This window comes from Coregonus clupeaformis, chromosome 4, assembly GCF_020615455.1.
Source record: "Coregonus clupeaformis isolate EN_2021a chromosome 4, ASM2061545v1, whole genome shotgun sequence".
NCBI classification, from domain to species: domain Eukaryota; kingdom Metazoa; phylum Chordata; class Actinopteri; order Salmoniformes; family Salmonidae; genus Coregonus; species Coregonus clupeaformis.
The window spans coordinates 13756157-13776341 of NC_059195.1; the positions used below are offsets into that span (position 1 = coordinate 13756157).

The following is a 20185-nucleotide window of genomic DNA, read 5'->3' on the forward strand; positions in this document are numbered from 1 at the left end:
GTTGCAAACAAAGTTGGAAGCACAGAATCGTCTAGAATGCCATTGTACGCTGTAGCGTTAAGATTTCCTTTCACTGGAACTAAGGGGCCTAGCATGAACCATGAAAAACAGCCCCAGACCATTATTCCTTCTCCACCAAACTTTACAGGCCGCACTATGCATTCGGGCAGGTAGCGTTCTACTGGCATCCACCAAACCCAGATTCGTCCATCGGACTGCCAGATGGTGAAGCGTGATTCATCACTTCAGAGAACGTATTTCCATTGCTCCAGAGTCCAATGGCGGCAAGCTTTACACCACTCCAGCCAACGCTTGGCATTGGACATGGTGATCTTAAGCTTGTGTGCGGCTGCTCGGCCATGGAAACCCAATTCATGAAGCTCCTGACGAACAGTTCTTGTGCTCTCTAGGAGAGGGGGCGACCTCGACAACTTATTGTTAAAACGAGAGACTGTCGATCTTTAATTTAAAGACCCTTGCTCCCTTCGGTCTCAACGTAGACTTTGATGTGAAGCCATTCTTGTGATTTTGCTATTCATTGTAAATCTTTGTGGGTCTATGTAGCCAAGTATCTATGATCATATGCTACCCATGTTTTTTGTGTGTTGTTTTTATCTGTGAATTAACCAATGCTATTAGGCCACACCCGGCCATGATTACAGACACCTGCGTGTTTCCTTTGACATTATATAAACTAGTGACCCGCAGTGTTTGTCATTACATCCTGATGAAGACAGCTTGTCTGTCGAAACGTTGGTTATTAGGATATTAAATTATTGCATCTGAGCTCCTAGAGTGTGCGGCTATCCTTTTCTTTTTCAATTGTTTTACGCCGTCAGCCAGCACCTCGCCTAAATAGGTTTGTGTTTCTTTCGCCTTTATATTAGCTTGTGTGGTCTACCACTTCACGGCTGAGCCGTTGTCGATCCTAGACGTTTCCACTTCACAATATCAGCACTTACAGTTGACCGGGGAAGCTCTAGAAGGGCAGAAATTTGATGAACTGACTTGTTGGAAAGGTGGCATCCTATGACGGTGCCACGTTGAAAGTCACTGAGCTCTTCGTAAGGCCATTCTACTGCCAATGTTTTTCTATGAAGATTGCATGGCTGTGTGCTCGATTTTATACACCTGTCAGCAAGAAGCGGCTCCAATGGGCATGCTATCACCAACACTGGACAATTGAGTGGAAAAACGTTGCCTGGTCCAACAAATCCCGGTTCCTGTTGTGTCATGCTGCTGTCAGAGTCAGGATTTTACATAAGCAGCATGACTCCATGTCCCCATCCTGTCTGGTGTCAACGGTACAGGCTGTTGGCGATGGTGTGGGAAATATTTTCCTGGCACACGTTAGGGCCCTTGATACCTATTGAGCAACGTTTCCATGCCCTGAAGAATTCAGGCTGTTCTGGAGGCAAAGGGGGGTCCGACCCGGTACTAGATGGGTGTACCTAATAAACCGAGACACCCAGGAAGTATCCCATCCAGCCACTGATTGTATATGGGTAGTCTCTTGACTCAAGCATTGCATGTGAAGTACAATGATGACTTAGAAGATATTGGTCCACTTCGGATGAAAGATGCAACGGAGACAAAAGTAAAACAATATGGACCAGAGTTTATTTTTTCCCTTATCCAACTGAAACATTTCTGGATCATCCTATGCAAAAGCATATTTCACAGCTCAAAGTTCAGCATCAACTTGTCCTCCAACACATGCATCTAATACAGACTAATTCGCAGAGAATTTCTAGATATACGGAAACAGCTCTATCCCCCACATACAAAATGAATGTAAATTATGTTATAATTGATTTTATATAGTAGCCATTGTAATTTATTATTAGATGTTCGCTTCATAGAACAGATTCACAGGAAAAGGCAACAGTAGAAAAGATGACTGGTGATGTTTACTTCGGGGCAACTTCCTCCAACTTGGGCTCTGAACAGGGAGAGAAAGGGTGTGAGATGACAATTCTATATAAAGCATTTCAAAAAGGCTCATGGCCACCTTTATAAAACTACTAACCTGTGAACTTGAACTCTGGGAAAGCTGTGAGGTCTCCACCGCCATACAGCCTCTGGAGTTTAGTCAGCTCTTCTGCCAAGTTCTTCTCATATGCAGGGCCTGCATCTACCAAACCACCACTAGCCCTGAGAGAAAAATAGGCCTAAACGTCAGCTTGATGACAAAGGGGGTGATTGTAAGCAAGACCAAAGCACTAGCCACACAAAAAAAGAGCTGTGTCACTTACGCGCTCTTTGAGGAATACTCGCGGATCGAATCCAGGAATAGCTTCTGGATTGGGTCCAGTTGAGCTGAGAGTCCAAGAAAAGAAAACAATTATTTTTTATTCATTCACAGACATTCCAACTATGACCATGCCCCTTTGGCTTAAACCACATGATTAAAAAAACAAATCACGTATGTGACCAAAACCCTCATGCACAAAAACAGCACCTGGGAGTGGTAGACAGTATGGCATCTACAGGGGTAAGAGAGGAAAGGATTGAGTGTGAAAGGTCAGGTAACAGGTTAAATAAGTTGCCGTGTCATGCTAGGCTTCACAAGTTCATAGCATCACTTGGCAGACACTGGGTTCTATATTTGAGATTGAGATGTCTAATTCAAATCCCTGCATAACAAATTCATGTACATTTAACATAAACATTGGACAACCTCTTCCCCTATTCTTGTTTGATTCCACACACAGCAACCAAGGTGCAAACTCAAACTCACTGAGTGCATTGACCACAAAGGGGATGGAAAGTTTACATTTCCAAAGTCATCTCATACAGCACCAAACAAATACAGAAGTGAGGGGATCAATTACAGATTACTGATATCATACAACTCCTGGGGAAAACAAGTGTGAGAGAAGTTGAGAGAAGAGAAGAGTAGGAAATCAGACCCCATTTCACAAGGTAATCCCTCAGTAGCTGCCCAGAGGCAACAGACTAGCCAAAACCCTGGTTGGTTAATATGACCATAACATTACTTTTGACAGTACACAGTGACTTCAGCATTAACCGTACACATAATCTTTAACATAAGCACACCAAACAGTAGTTTTAATTATAAAAAACAAAATTAGGGGTATCGAGGATCAAGTCTTTCTTGTAACAATATTTGGTGAAGGGAATAGAGGATATGAAATTGAGGATTTGTGCAAATAATAACTGAATTGGTAAAACAGGTAAATGACATCACAATGATCAAGTGAAAAAATAGAAGGGAGAGGCTGAGAAAAAGAACTTGCAGCAGAAAGATGAGAGCAGTTCAGAATTAGTGAGTGCTGGAAAAACATGGCAAAATAAAGTGCAGAAAGACGCTGAGCCAAGCAGATCAGTGCAGGCCATCACAGATGAACCCATGAGAAAATGATGATGCATGCAGATGAATGCAGTGGAAACATGCATCAGGTGTCGGATGGTCAAAGCAGTATGGTTACAAGTTAATGCACACAATCCCAGAATGACCCCAAATGCACAGAGGAGAATGGGGTTGTGTGGCTTGAGTCTACATGGCTGCAATGATGTAGAAATGTGGTAGTTTAAGGGATAAATAGCAAAATAGATTATGTAGTAAATAAGCCCACTAAAAAAAGGTAAGCCAATAAGCTGCCCAATGCAAGAACGAAAAGCGCTTTTGTGATATCGGGTATCTTTACAACTTATCCTTAATGTTATAATATATTAACATCAAATGGGAATACAAATATGACTGTTGGTAGACTGTAGGGTCCACAGAGAGGAGAGAAGGGTTTGGGGGGGTGTGGTGTATACCCTCAGACGCCTCAGTCGGTACTGCATCAGCTGGGGCCTCTGCAATCAGCTCCTCTCCTGCAGCCTCTGCCACTACAGGGGCGGTGTCTACCAGCTCCTCGGTGGCAGCTTCAACTGGGGCTGCTTCAGCTACAACCTCTGCAGCAGCTTCAGCCACAACCTCCGCTACAACAGGAGCTTCAGCCGCAGCTTCAATGGGGGCAGCTTCAACTGGGTCAGCTTCTACGGTTTCAACAGGGGCTTCAGCCGCAGCTTCAACAGGGGCAGCTTCAGCAACAACTTCTGCTGGGGCTTCAGCTGCTGGTGCAACGGCCTCAACGGGGGCTTCGGCTGCAGGTGCGGCTTCGGCGTCGACAACTGGAGCGGTTGCAGGTGCAGCTTCAACAGTGGGTGCGGCTTCGGGTACAGGGGCAACAGCTTCGGCAGGAGCTTCAACGACAGGGGCTGCTTCAGGTGCAATGGCTTCAACAACGGGGGCAGCTTCAGCTGCCGGAGCAGCGGCTGGAGCAGGGGCAGTGGCTGGAGCAGCGGCTTCAACGACGGGGGCGGCTTCAGCTGCAATGGCTTCAACGACGGGGGCGGCTTCAGCTGCAACGGCTTCAGGTGCAGCAACAGGGGCAGCTTCAGCTGCAACAGCTTCAACAACAGGGGCTGCTTCAGGTGCAACAACAGGGGCAGCTTCAGCTGCAATGGCTTCAACGACGGGGGCGGCTTCAGCTGCAACGGCTTCAGGTGCAGCAACAGGGGCAGCTTCAGCTGCAACAGCTTCAACAACGGGGGCGGCTTCAGCTGCAATGGCTTCAATAACGGGGGCGGTTTCAGCTGCCGGAGCAGTGGCTGGAGCAGGGGCAGCAGCTTCAACGACGGGGGCGGCTTCAGCTGCAATGGCTTCAACAACGAGGGCAGCTTCAGCTGCCGGAGCAGCGGCTGGAGCAGGGGCAGTGGCTGGAGCAGGGGCAGTGGCTGCTTCAGCTGCAACAGCTTCAGGTGCAGCAACAGGGGTAGCTTCAGCTGCAACAGCTTCAACAACGGGGGCGGCTTCAGCTGCAATGGCTTCAACAACGGGGGCGGCTTCAGCTGCCAGAGCAGTGGCTGAAGCAGGGGCAGCGGCTTCAACAGGGACGGCCTCGGCTGCAGGAGCGTCGGCTTCAGCAACTGCTTCATCGGAGGGGGCAACGGTTTCGACGACAGGTGTGGCTTCGACTGCAGCGGGAGCTGCTACAGCTTCAGCCGCAGTGGCGGCGACAATTGGCTCTGCGGCAACTGCTTCAACAACAGGTTTGGGGGTGGCAGCAAGTTCTGCTGCGGCAGCAGCTGCTGCTGCTGTTGCGTCTTTCTTGGGAAATTCCACATATGTTCTGTGTGGGACAAGCTTCTCTATATCGAAGTATGTTTTGCCCTGGGACTTTTCTAGGACGGAGGGAAAAAAACACTGGATTTATTTATTTCTATTCATACTCTATGTAGTCTAAAAGGCTTGGACACCAACATGCCCCAACTTTGCCATAGAAATGTGGACGAAACCTACCCAGCACAACATGGCTACCCCCAGTGTATTCAAGAATGTCCCTTTGCAAGACATATATGGTGACTAGACAAGTGCCAAATTTCAAGGAAGGGCACAAAAAGTGTAGCTGTAATGTTAAATGAGGGACCACAGGTGGCTGGTGGCACCTTAATTGGGGAGGGCGGGCTCATAGTAATGGTTGGAATGGAGAGTACTTAATGGTATAAAAACAAACAGTTTGATACTAACCCATTCCAGACATTATTATGAGCCGTCCACCCCTCACACAGTTTCATAATTAAAGTGCTTATGTGCCACAAAACAACTTGGCCACTAGATCAAACTAACTTTCGTTGACCATTCAACTTATAAGAGGATAAAAGTATTTGAAAAATAACAGATTTATAGGCCTATCACTGAATGTTGAGAAAAAAATGTATTTATTTTACATCATTTCATGTTGACACCTGGGGAAGGAAGACTTTAAATTCAAAATGTTCACCACAACTTAATATAAAAAAATGGTTGAACTAGCCAAGATATTTGCTCAAATTGTGGTACAAGTAGCCTGCAGAAATCAAATCTCTAGAAGATTCAGATTTGTTGTAGATTTTTCAGCCGTTAGGCTCCAAGGACAGGCCCCCAGAATGCTTGAGCGTCACTTTCCCTTCAGCATGTAGGCCTAGATGACTTCAGTTAATTAGATTATCATCTTCTTGACTTCAGCCAATTTCTTTGGCACCTATTGTACACAGCGTCTTCAGCATCTGAAAATGATTTTAAATGTATTCTGAGAGGCGATGTGGCAAACTTTTCTTCTATGCAACTTCATAATGAAAGTGCAGGTCAATCTTCAGTAAAGGCAGGATAATAATAATAATAATAATAATAATAAGCCATTTAGCAGACGCTTTTATTATGGAGTGTTCATGATTGGTGCTGGAAATGTTTCACAATAGGAACCACGTCATTAAAAAAAGTCTCACTACAAATAGAAATCTTCCGGACAAATGGGGTGGTCATGTCACTAGTGAGGTGTCTAATCAGATGAGCCATATTGGGGTGTTTATTCAGTCTTGCCATCACTGGGTCTCTTCATCCTCTTCTTCCTGGATCAACAGATGAATGCAGAACTGGGCCCTAGCATTACAGCTAAATGAAATATCTGGATGGTTCACTGCCAAGTCTCTCACTTTGTCATGGTGTGCCAAGTATTTGATGCCTTTGTAAAATATCCAACAAAATGTTTGTCAGTCTATTGATTTGCCTAATTATACTTGTACCACAATTTGAGCACTCACACTATGCTCAAGAATTGACATCTGCTCTAGTGATGGGAAGTTAGGATATTTTTACTGACTCTGATCTTTGTCTTGTTCAGTCAAAATAACAAATATTTCGACAAATTTAATTCATTTGAATCCGTAATGCCCAGAGCACGCAGGACACCCTTCTGGCGAACAATGAACTAAAAACTCAAGAGTCATGATTCTACAAGCCTCTCGTTCACATGTTGTTTACCATAAGGGGGGCTTTATTGGAGCAGTCATTTGTGACAGACTTGTAAAAATGTGTGCTTAAAACAATGTATTGTAAAACTTCAATAAAACTCAGTCTCAAATAGCAGAGCATGGGGACATATTTCACCAAATAAACGCAGGGTCAAAATGAATTGTTTACGAGGTTACCATGGACACAGCCTCTGATTATTGCCACGGTCATGTGCATTAAAAAAGGAAAATCATCAAATTCAAGCTAGCAGTGGTGAAATTCGCAGAGCAAAATTCTGTCGATGCAACAGCCAGGCATTTTGGAATAGATCCAAAACAAGTGAGAATGGCGTAAAAAAAGTCGAAGAAAAAAAAGTTGAACTTCAAAGTTTAGGCGGTGGGCCGAAGCAAGCTATCTGCTTTAGCTTTCGAGATTTTTTTAGTCATTTTGCAGATGCTCTTATCCAGAGTGACTTACAGTTAGTGAGTGCATACATTATTTTTTCATACTGGCCCCCCGTGGGAATCGAACCCACAACCCTGGCGTTGCAAACGCAATGCTCTACCAACTGAGCTACATCCCTGCCGGCCATTCCCTCCCCTACCCTGGACGACGCTGGGCCAAATGTACGCCGCCCCATGGGTCTCCCGGTCGCGGCTGGCTACGACAGAGCCTGGATTCGAACCAGGATCTCTAGCTAGTGCCTTAGACCACTGCGCCACTCGGGAGGTTGATCGATCTCTGTCGAGGGAGGAGCTGGTTTTACATATTGTGTCTATTTATTTATTCTGAACATATTTCCATTTGTTGGCAATGTCGATTCTTGCAAATGTTTTCAGAATAATTGCTTTTATGTTTGCTAGCTGGACAGGCAAACACAGCCAAGAACTAAACTGTAAACCATTCAAACTTCGTGTACTATCCATTGTACTAACTCCGCTGATCACGTCTGCCAACCACATTATCCGTACCTAAGGTAGTAGACAGCCGGCGACAGCTCGAGAGAGACCTCCGTCCGACAAACTGCCATCAGGTAGTCTTATTATATTTGTAATCTAGCTAACTATTTAGTTATAGAAATGCGATACCATCAATGCAAGATGTAAAATGACTCCCAACTTAGAGTGCAGCAACCTTAGTAATGTAGCTAGCTTGCTAGTTGGTTATTTACAACAAGTAAATCTGTTGATAGCTAGCAGGAGCAGATCGCTGTATCACTAGCTAGTATGTTATTCCGGGACAAGGAGTGTTTTAGCTTTCAGTTTATGTCGAAGTAATAATTTCAGACTACAAAAATCTATAGAACAAGTAGTGTAAACCTAGTATAGTCATCAAAGCAGGACCCACTAATTTCAATCATACTGACATAATGCCACATTATCCCTGTCAAAGATATGTGGACACCCCTTTAAAAATCAGATTCTGCTATTTCAGCCACACCCATTGCTGACAGGTGTATAAAATAGAGCATGCAATCACCATAGACAAACATTGGCAGTAGAATGGCCCGTACTGAAGAGCTCAGTGACTTTCAACGTGGCACCAACACGCTTCACCATCTGGCAGTCCGACAGACTAGGTTTGGTGGATGGCAGGAGAACGCTACCTGCCCCAATGCATAGTGCCAACTGTAAAGTTTGGTGGAGGAGGAATAATGGTCTGGGGCTGTTTTTCATGGTTCGGGCTAGGCCCTTAGTTCCAGTGAAGGGAAATCTTAACGCTACAGCATACAATTACATTCTAGACGATTCTGTGCTTCCAACTTTGTGGCAACAGTTTGGGGAAGGCCCTTTCCTGTTTCATCATGACAATGCCCCTATGCACAAAGCGAGGTCCATACAGAAATGGTTTGTCGAGATCTGTGTGGAAGAACTTGACTGGCCTGCACAGAGCCCTGACCTCAACCCCATCGAACACCTTTGGGATGAATTGGAACCCCGACTGCAAGCCAGGCCTAATCGTCCAACATCAGTGCCTGACCTCACTAATGGTCTTGTGGCTGAATGGAAGCAAGTCCCCGCAGCAATGTTCCAACATTAATGGAAAGCCTTCCCAGAAGGGTGGAGGCTGTTATTGCAGCAAAGGGGGGACCAACTCCATATTAATACCCATGATTTTGGTATGAGATGTTTAATGAGGTGTGCACATAATTTTGGTCATGTAGTGTAGGATGATTACACCCTGCCAGGATGTTCATTTTCTAGCTCAAACTACATACATTCCTTTGCTGTGATGATTTATTTGATTAATTATTGTCTCTCACTTTTGTCTCACATTATCTATTCAGCTCTCCTGTGTCCTGCTCCCAGAGATCAACCAAGTGCTTTTCTCCGAGCATGAGCGGATTCCCAGACCTGTGAGGAGAACCATCCTTCTGCAGTTTGAACATATGCATTTGCCTGTTGTCTTTTCTATGTGGATTTTGTCTTACACAGTCTTGTGCATTTTAGAGTTGAAGAGCACCAACTACAGATACACATGCTTTTCTGAGTGTCGAAGACTAAATTCAATGTATAATCAATTGGACAGGTAACATTATTTTACTATTTTAACATGCAGTGGTGAGAATTCCATTGCCCTGTCAGGAGCCCAGGCTTTTGCCACAGATGGCAGAGTTCTTGTCTCTGGACCACACAAACGTTATATTGCATTCTGCCAAGGCACTTCTCTCTTTCTATGTCAGTCAGCTACATTGGTGACTAGGGTGGGATACTTTCGATATGCCTATGGGGCCTGGGCACACAAATGCTCCGAGAGAAGGGGGAATACTTAAGCATGCGTTGACGACAGTTCTACAGTCACCATCAGAGGCCCAGGCTTTTGGCATAGATGGTAAAGCTCTCATTTCTGGACTGCAACATTGTAAGATTGTGTCATCCATGGCACTTGATATACATTGACTGGTAGGCTACACTTTATTTAGATACTTCAAATATTGCTTAAAACACCTTTGCTATTTGTCTTCGTACTCAAATGGTGAAACTATTTGTGATGTGTTCTTTGTTCGTATGTACAGTTGAAGTCAGAAGTTTACATATACCATTGCCAAATATATTTAAACTCAGTTTTTCACAATTCCTGACATTTATCCTAGTAAAAGTTCCCTGTCTTAGGTCAGTTAGGATCACCACTTTATTTTAAGAATGTGAAATGTCAGAATAATAGTAGAGAGAATGATTTATTTCAGCTTTTATTTATTTCATCACATTCCCAGTGGGTCAGAAGTTTACATACACTCAATTAGTATTTGGCAGCATTGCCTTTAAATTGTTTAACTTGGGTCAAAATGTTTCGGGTAGCCTTCCACAAGCTTCCCACAATAAGTTGGGTGAATTTTGGCCCATTCCTCCTGACAGAGCTGGTGTAACTGAGTCAGGTTTGTAGGCCTCCTTGCTCGCACACGCCTTTTCAGTTCTGCCCACACATTTTCTATAGGATTGAGGTCGGGGCTTTGTGATGGCCACTCCAATACCTTGACTTTGTTGTCCTTAAGCCATTTTGCCACAACTTTGGAAATATGCTTGTGGTCATTGTCCATTTGGAAGACCCATTTGCGACCAAGTTTTAACTTCCTGACTGATGTCTTGAGATGTTGCTTCAATATATCCACATAATTTTCCTTCCTCATGATGCCATCTATTTTGTGAAGTGCACCTGTCCCTCCTAGAGCAAAGCAACCCCACAGCATGATGCTGCCACCCCCATGCTTCACGGTTGGGATGGTGTTCTTCGGTTTGCAAGTGCTCCCTTTTTTCCTCCAAACATAACGATGGTCATTATGGCCAAACAGTTCTAATTTTGTTTCATCAGACCAGAGGACATTTCTCCAAAAAGTACGATCTTTGTCCCCATGTGCAGTTGCAAACCGTAGTCTGGCTTTATGGCGGTTTTGGAGCAGTGGCTTCTTCCTTGCTGAGCGGCCTTTCAGGTTATGTCGAAATAGGACTCGTTTTACTGTGGATATAGATACTTTTGTACCCGTTTCCTCCAGCATCTTCACAAGGTCCTTTGCTGTTGTTCTGGGATTGATTTGCACTTTTCACACCAAAGTACGTTCGTCTCTAGGAGACAGAACGCGTCTCCTTCGGTATGACGGCTTCGTGGTCCCATGGCGTTTATACTTGCGTACTATTGTTTGTACAGATGAACGTGGTACCTTCAGGCATTTGGAAATTGCTCCTAAGGATGAACCAGACTTGTGGAGGTCTACCATTATTTTTCTGAGGTCTTGGCTGATTTCTTTTGATTTTCCCATGATGTCAAGCAAAGAGGCACTGAGTTTGAAGGTAGGTCTTGAAATACATCCACAGGTACACCTCCAATTGACTCAAATGATGTCAATTAGCCTATCAGAAGCTTCTAAAGCCATGACATAATTTTCTGGAATTTTCCAAGCTGTTTAAAGGCACAGTCAACTTAATGTATGTAAACTTCTGACCCACTGGAATTGTGATACAGTGAATTATAAGTGAAATAATCTGTCTGTAAACAATTGTTGGAAAAATTACTTGTGTCACGCACAAAGTAGATGTCCTAACCGACTTGCCAAAACTATAGTTTGTTAACAAGTTTTAATGACTCCAACCTAAGTGTATGTAAACTTCCGACTTCAACTGTATATGCATGAAGTGTACATTGTGAAACGTCTCACTCATTGTTAATAGAATAATTAATGGATTGAAAAGATTGGCACCGTCAACTTTTAGAAGGTTAACCATTTAAACCACCTAAATATACTCACATTCACTGAACATCTTTAAAACTAACATTAATTTCCCATCTGCTTTTTTTATAATCCTACAGGCTCTTCATCATTCTCCATGCCTCCAACATTATGCATGCCCACCAATGGTATTGGGCAGCTGCTATTTGAGAACTCATCTGGTTTAGAAATCAAAACAGTGCCTTCATTAAGTATTCACACCCCTTTACTTTTTCCACATTTTGTTGTGTTACAGCCTGAATTAAAAATGTATTACATTGAGATTGTGTCACTGGCCTACAGTTGTGGTCAAAAGTTTTGATAATGTAAGTATTGGTCTTCACAAAGTTTGCTGCTTCAGTGTTTTTAGATATTTTTGTCAGATGTTACTATGGTATACTAAAGTATAATTACACGCATTCCATAAGTGTCAAAGGCTTTTATTGACAATTACATTAAGTTTATGCAAAGAGTTAATATTTGCAGTGTTGACCCTTCTTTTTCAAGACCTCTGCAATCCGCCCTGGCATGCTGTCAATTAACTTCTGGGCCACATCCTGACTGATGGCAGCCCTTTCTTGCATAATCAATGCTTGGAGTTTGTCAGAATTTTTGGGTTTTTGTTTGTCCACCCCTCTTGAGGATTGACCACAAGTTCTCAATGGGATTAAGGTCTGCAGAGTTTCCTGGCCATGGACCCAAAATGTCGATGTTTTGTTCCCCGAGCCACTTGGTTATCACTTTTGCCTTATAGCAAAGTGCTCCATCATGCTGGAAAAGACATTTTTCGTCACCAAACTGTTCTTGGATGGTTGGGAGAAGTTGCTCTCGGAGGATGTGTTGGTACCATTCTTTATTCATGGCTGTGTTCTTAGGCAAAATTGTGAGTGAGCCCACTCCCTTGACTGAGAAGCAACCCCACACATGAATGGTCTCAGGATGCTTTACTGTTGGCATGACACAGGACTGATGGTAGCGCTCACCTTGTCTTCTCCGGACAAGCTTTTTTCCGGATGCCCCAAACAATCGGAAAAGGGGATTCATTAGAGAAAATGACTTTACCCCAGTCCTCAGCAGTCCAATCCCTGTACCTTTTGCAGAATATCAGTCTGTCCCTGACGTTTTTCCTGGAGAGAAGTGGCTTCCTCGCTGCCCTTCTTGACACCAGGCCATGCTCCAAAACGCTTCGCCTCACTGTGCGTGCAGATGCACTCACACCTGCCTGCTGCCATTCCTGAGCAAGCTCTGCACTGGTGGTGCCCCGATCCCGCAGCTGAATCAACTTTAGGAGACGGTCCTGGCGCTTGCTGAACTTTCTTGGGCGCCCTGAAGCCTTCTTCACAACAATTGAACCTCTCTCCTTGAAGTTCTTGATGATCCGATAAATGGTTGATTTAGGTGCAATCTTACTAGCAGCAATATCCTTGCCTGTGAAGCCCTTTTCGTGCAAAGCAATGATGGCGGCACGTGTTTCCTTGCAGGTAACCATGGTTAACAGAGGAAGAACAATGATTTCAAGCACCACCGTCCTTTTAAAGCTTCCAGTCTGTTATTCTAACTCAATCAGCATGACAGAGTGATCTCCAGCCTTGTCCTCGTCAACACTCTCACCTGTGTTAACGAGAGAATCACCGACATGATGTCAGCTGGTCCTTTTGTGGCAGGGCTGAAATGCAGTGGAAATGTTTTTTGGGGATTAAGATCATTTTTATGAAAAAGAGGGACTTTGCAATTCATCTGATCACTCTTCATAACATTATGGAGTATATGCAAATTGCCATCATAAAAACTGAGGCAGCAGACTTTGTGAAAATTAATATTTGTGTCATTCTCAAAACTTTGGACGACGACTGTACACACATTACCCCATAATGTCAAAGTGTAATTTTGTTTGTAGAACATTTTAGAAATTAATTTTGAAAAAATAATCTGAAATGTCTTGAGTCAATAAATATTCAACCCCTTTGTTATGGCAAGCCTAAATAAGTTCAGGAGTAAAAATGTGCTTATGAAAACGCAAAGTTAGTAGCATGGACTCATTCCGTGTTCAATAATAATGGTTAACATTATTTTTGTATGACTACACCATCTCTGTACCCCACACATACAGATAATTGTAAGGTCCCTCAATCGAGTAGTGAATTTCAAGAACAGACTCAACTACAAAGACCAAAGAGGTTTTTCCAATGCCTCGCAAAGAAGGGCACCGATTGGTAGATGTGTAAAAAATTATAAAAAGCAGACGCTGAATATTCCTTTGTGCATGGTGAAGTTCTTAATTACACTTTGGATGGTGTATCAATACACCCAGTCACTACAAAGATACAGGCGTCCTTCTTAATTCAGTTGCCGGAGAGGAAGGAAACTGTTTAGGGATTTCACCATGAGGCCAATGGTGGTTTTAAACCAGTTACAGAGTTCAATGGTTGTGATATGAGAAAACTAATGGATCAACAACATTGCAGTTACTCCACAATACTAACCTAAATGAGAGTGAAAAGAAGAAAGCCTGTACAGAATAAAAATATTCCAAAACATGCATCCTGTTTGCAACAAGGCACTTAAGTAACACTGCAAAAAATGTGCCAAAGAAATGCACTTAGTCCTGAATACAAAGCGTTATGTTTGGGGCAAATCCAACACCACATATTATTGAGTACCACTTCATATTTTTAAGCGTGGTGGCTGCATCATGTTATGGTTATGCTCGTCATCGGTAAGGAATAGGTAGTTTTTTGGGATAAAAATAAACGGAATACAGCTACAGTGGGGAAAAAAGTATTTAGTCAACCACCAATTGTGCAAGTTCTCCCACTTAAAAAGATGAGAGAAGCCTGTAATTTTCATCATAGGTACACGTCAACTATGACAGACAAAATGAGAAGGAAAAAAAATTGTAGAATTTTTAATGAATTTATTTTGAAATTATGGTGGAAAATAAGTCTTTGGTCAATAACAAAAGTTTCTCAATACTTTGTTATATACCCTTTGTTGGCAATGACACAGGTCAAACGTTTTCTGTAAGTCTTCACAAGGTTTTCACACACTGTTGCTGGTATTTTGGCCCATTCCTCCATGCAGATCTCCTCTAGAGCAGTGATGTTTTGGGGCTGTCGCCGGGCAACACGGACTTTCAACTCCCTCCAAAGATTTTCTATGGGGTTGAGATCTGGAGACTGGCTAGGCCACTCCAGGACCTTGAAATGCTTCTTACGAAGCCACTCCTTCGTTGCCCGGGAGGTGTGTTTGGGATCATTGTCATGCTGAAAGACCCAGCCACGTTTCATCTTCAATGCCCTTGCTGATGGAAGGAGGTTTTCACTCAAAATCTCACGATACATGGCCCCATTCATTCTTTCCTTTACACGGATCAGTCGTCCCTGGTCCCTTTGCAGAAAAAACAGCCCCAAAGCATGATGTTTCCACCCACATGCTTCACAGTAGGTATGGTGTTCTTTGGATGCAACTCAGCATTCTTTGTCCTCCAAACACGACGAGTTGAGTTTTTACCAAAAAGTTATATTTTGGTTTCATCTGACCATATGACATTCTCCCAATCCTCTTCTGGATCATCCAAATGCAGTCTAGCAAACTTCAGACGGGCCTGGACATGTACTGGCTTAAGCAGGGGGACACATATGTCACTGCAGGATTTGAGTCCCTGGCGGCGTAGTGTGTTACTGATGGTAGGCTTTGTTACTTTGGTCCCAGCTCTCTGCAGGTCATTCACTAGGTCCCCCCTGTGTGGTTCTGGGATTTTTGCTCACTGTTCTTGTGATCATTTTGACCCCACAGGGTGAGATCTTGCGTGGAGCCCCAGATCGAGGGAGATTATCAGTGGTCTTGTATGTCTTCCATTTCCTAATAATTGCTCCCACAGTTGATTTCTTCAAACCAAGCTGCTTACCTATTGCAGATTCAGTCTTCCCAGCCTGGTGCAGGTCTACAATTTTGTTTCTGGTGTCCTTTGACAGCTCTTTGGTCTTGGCCATAGTGGAGTTTGGAGTGTGACTGTTTGAGGTTGTGGACAGGTGTCTTTTATACTGATAACAAGTTCAAACAGGTGCCATTAATACAGGTAACGAGTAGAGGACAGAGGAGCCTCTTAAAGAAGAAGTTACAGGTCTGTGAGAGCCAGAAATCTTGCTTGTTTGTAGGTGACCAAATACTTATTTTCCACCATAATTTGCAAATAAATTCATTAAAAATCCTACAATGTGATTTTCTGGAATTTTTTTTCTCAATTTGTCTGTCATAGTTGACGTGTACCTATGATGAAAATTACAGGCCTCTCTCATCTTTTTAAGTGGGAGAACTTGCACAATTGGTGGCTGACTAAATACTTTTTTCCCCCACTGTATAAGCACAGGCAAAATCCTAGAGGAAAACCTGGTTCAGTCTGCTTTCCAACAGACACTGGGAGATGAATTCACCTTTCAGCAGGACAATAACCTAAAACACAAGGCCAAATCTACACTGAAGTTGCTTACCAAGACATTGAATGTTCCTGAGTGGCCTAGTTACAGTTTTGACTTAAATCAGTTTGAAAATCTATGTAAAGACTTGAAAATGGCTGTCTAGCAATGATCAACAATCAACTTGACAGAGCTTGAATAATTTTTTAAAGAATAATGGGCAAATATTGTACAATTCAGGTGTGCAAAGCTCTTGAGAGACTTACCCCAAAAGACTCACAGCTGTTTTTACCACCAAAGGTGCTTCTACAAAAGTATTGACTCAGGGGTGTGAATACTTATGTAAATGAAATATTTCTACATGCTTTTATTTGGGTTTCTATGCAAATTATATGATTCAATGTTTGTTTAAACCTGCAGCTAGTTACTTGAAATGAGACAATCATGTCAAAAATAAAATGTATTCATGATTCAAACATTAATTAACTGACAGAGATAACTAATGAAACACTAGCTTCTTGAGCAGGCACATTGACGTTTACAGTATTAGCTGGCTAGGCTAGTCAACTGTAACATTGGCTAGCTTTCAATAAATTGGTCAACAGAGTTACCTATCCATATGATCAAGAAATACAATTTGTATTGCATGCTGCATATTCCAAGTGCAGTCAAAAACTGATATTTATCTTATTTCAGTCTTTGGGAGCTAACGTTACTTCCTCAACACACTGACAGCAGACCACGATTTCATGGTAGGCTGTGTTTACACCTTAGATAGAAGCATGCCATTGGGGTATGTACGGGAGTTCTGATTAGTTCCAAGTTTAGCAGTTTGAAAAGTTGCTTGAACAGTGTTGAAACACTTTCTGAGAAAACAAATTACACAAAAAACGTAATTATTAAAAAAATATATAAATAACAATTTTTTAAAAATCAGCTCCTCCCTCGACGTAGATCAATCAACTTCACCGTTTTCGGCGTCAACCCACCACCTAGTTTGTCTGAGGTGACTCTCGGTCAACCAAGATTTTGAGACCAAGTTTTAGTTGGGGACAGCCCTAGTGTTGAAATAGACGCCTGGCTCATACAAATATGATTCTTTTTGATACATTTGAAACGAGGTCTAGTTGTGGCTGCAACCGGACTAAATTGTGAACGACTCTTGGCGGAATGCATTGTTTGACTGCCTTGAGGGTGATAAGCACAATATCTTCTTGCGTACTGCAACCAGAACGATTCGTTCTCGAATTTGTTGAGCATAGGCTGTGTATGTTTTGGTTCTACAAAGCTGTGTCCACCATAACATTCAATAATCAATTAATTGCACGTATTCATGTTTGCACCATGCGATCACATCAGTTTTAAATATGTGTTTTTCTTTTCTATGCTGCCTGCAACATTATCTATTTTCCTTCGCACATTTATGACAGACAGTTGTTGATCGGAGCAAGTCCCCTACCTATACAGTTCATTCGGAAAGTATTCAGACCCCTTCCCTACATTTTGTTACGTTACGGCCTTATTCTAAAATTGATTAAAAAAGCGAAAACTGTTTTTGAAATTTTTGCAAATGTATTAAAAATAGAAAACAGAAATACCTTATTTACGTAAGTATTCAGACCCTTTGCTATGAGACTCGAAATTGAGCTCAAGGTGCATCCAGTTTCCCATTCATCATCATTGAGATGTCCACCTGGGGTGGTGATGATCAATGGAAACTGGATGCACCTGAGCTGAATTTCGAGTCTCATAGGGGTCTGAATACTTATGTAAATAAGGTATTTCTGTTGTTTTTAAATAAATAAAAATTGTTAAGGGGTCTCAATACTTTACGAAGGCACTGTATCTACCTTAATTACCTCGTACCCAAGCACTGGCTGTTAGTCTACACCTGTTGTTTACGAAGCATTTGGCAAATACAATTTGATTTGTCTCTAGCGCTGCAGGAGCATATATCAACCCTGCTGCCAGCAGGTCAAACAAACTACTTAAATGAACGAGTCACTCAGAAAAACGTATCATGACACTCGAGTCTGTAAAAAGAGTTGTTCAAAAAGAACGAATCGTTCGCGAACTCCACATCACTAATCTGCTCAAGTATCATACAGTATAAGTAATTGTACTTACTTTCTGAGCTGCTCTTCTTGGTCTTCTTGGGACCACCAGCTTTCGTGCATAGGGCAACAGCTGCAGGAGCTCTCCTCAAAGAGCTCCAGCTCTCTGCCTGCACGCACTGATCAAAGTACACACGAATTAGTGATTATTCACATGACTGCAACAGAAACTAATAATGACTGTCAGACAATTTTAGGTCTATAGGTATGCAGTTTGTTAATGTTCAATGTTGAGTTGGTTGGCTATTACATTTTTGGGCAGAGATGTTACCTATAGTTAGCTACTCCTGCTAGCTTCGTGCCATGGCTATTTAAGTGGGCCCCACCGCCCCAGCCATCTAGCTAGCTAACATCAAAGTTTGCGTATTCCAAGTTAGCGAACACTCATAATCTTAAATAAATAGCTGATATGGCTAGATACTTTGACAACTTATTTACTCACTCAAAATATTTTTTCATATTCTAAATGAAACACTCATGTGTGCACTTGATATGAAAGTAAAGTAGACAGCTTACTGGACAACTTAGCTATCTAACGTTTGCTAGTGCTATCCATGTTGCTAAAATCCAATATAGCTGTGCACATTCATGTTTTCTCAACACAAATGGAAAAACAAAGGAGCAGGTTGTTAAAGGTATCTTTTCGAAAACAATGGTGTGTTAAAACTTTAAATAATGCTGTGGTTATCTGCATGACATTTCATTACCTTGAGAGAGCCAAGTCGCCCTATCCTCAGCAAGGAAGCCGCCATCTTTGCGCTTAAAATCCTTCCTATGGAAACACTGCTTGATCTTCGGCCCACAGTCTGCCTGTGTGTTTTAATTAAAATATATATATATATATTCCATTAATTTATCATCCCTTTATAACAGAATGCATGTGATCAATGTTAGGGAAGTTAGTTCATTTTGCGACAACTAGTAACAAATATCAAACGTGTGTATTGAAGCAGTGCACAACACTCACTACACGTCTGCAATATTTAACGATTACATGATTGATCATTTATGCGATTGTCTGTCTGTAATTTAATTATTCTTTACGAATGTGAGCTCAGGGTCAAGATGACATTGCCATAAGTTCAGTGAAAGTTTTACCGCCTTTAGTAAAGTTCAATGGCTTCTATAGTCAGGAAGCATCCTCAAACTAAGATTCGACCAATCGTGGCTATTTGCTATATTTCTATAGCCTAGCTTTGAAGTTAGAATTAAAATAGGATATCTACCAATAGGTCTGGAAGGGCAAATCTTGAAGCTCCTGCCCGGTGGTCACAGCTTCAATCGGTTTATGTAACAGAAGCTCAACCAGTGACAGTACACGCCCCCTCCTCCAGTCTGGGACACATCAGTACAATTAAAGTGTTTGTGGCAACTAACCCATTGTTCTATAAGTGTGCAACAGTTTTTCTTTAACCTTCAACATAATATTAACATTTATAATGCACAGTTGATGGAAGCTATATCAAGTACAGTCCTTTTGTTTTCATACTGCTTCTGTATTCAGGTCCAGCTGCATAACACATGAAACAGTTTTTCAACTCATCTTGACATGAGTTATGTAAATCTGTATTCAGGCATTAGTTTTCTCCTTTGTTAAAGTCACTTTACTTATTTTAAAGCAACAATAGTTCATAATTCAAAGGAGTGTACATTTTGTTCTTTGATGACGTATAAGAGGTGCGACAAATTCTTCCGCACTTCTGTCACAGAGTTTCTAAACCCAGAGAAGCAACATCGCAAAACTTCCGGGAACGCTTGCTAAGCAGACCATGCCGGGGTTTGAGAAGTCAATGAGAGAAGTGAACATTTCTTCCTTATTTGTTAATTTTCTCGAAATCTAAAGGCACAAACTAGATTCGAGCCGATGTCTTAAATAGTTGAACACGTGACGAAAGTTAGACCCCATGATGTGTTTCTGTGCATTAATTTAACTAGCCAACGTCGCCATGGCATCGCCTACAAGCGTAATCGGGGATTTCCATTGGACAAGCAGTTTCTAATTATCTTCATACTGTATTGTCTTTGCTTCTGTGCTTTCTGGACTCTTTGGGACGTCCCTATCATAGAACTAAGAATGAATAGAACGGGCTGGAAAGCTCTAACCCTGGCAATTGAATTTGCTGTTTTGATGTTCTATTATGACAAAAAAAAAAATCAGAATGTAACAAAT

The 20185-nt window shown here is 42.3% G+C and overlaps 1 protein-coding gene across 2 annotated transcripts; it reads right to left on the bottom strand.

The window, feature by feature from the left end:
* Nucleotides 1–1598: 1598 nt before the first annotated feature.
* Nucleotides 1599–19344, bottom strand: LOC121552912 (calphotin). Of its 2 annotated transcripts, XM_041866023.1 has the most exons (8): nt 19242–19344; nt 18723–18825; nt 18029–18134; nt 4691–5196; nt 3787–4495; nt 2256–2319; nt 2030–2154; nt 1599–1942 (listed from the first exon to the last, which is right to left on the bottom strand). In XM_041866023.1, exons 2-8 carry the CDS (start codon nt 18765–18767, stop codon nt 1911–1913), a joined length of 1587 nt encoding a protein of 528 aa, XP_041721957.1. In that variant the 5' UTR covers nt 18768–18825; nt 19242–19344; the 3' UTR covers nt 1599–1910. The 2 variants fall into 2 exon arrangements, with proteins under 2 accessions (XP_041721957.1, XP_041721951.1); XM_041866017.1 differs by having other exon boundaries at nt 3787–5196.
* Nucleotides 19345–20185: the final 841 nt, after the last annotated feature.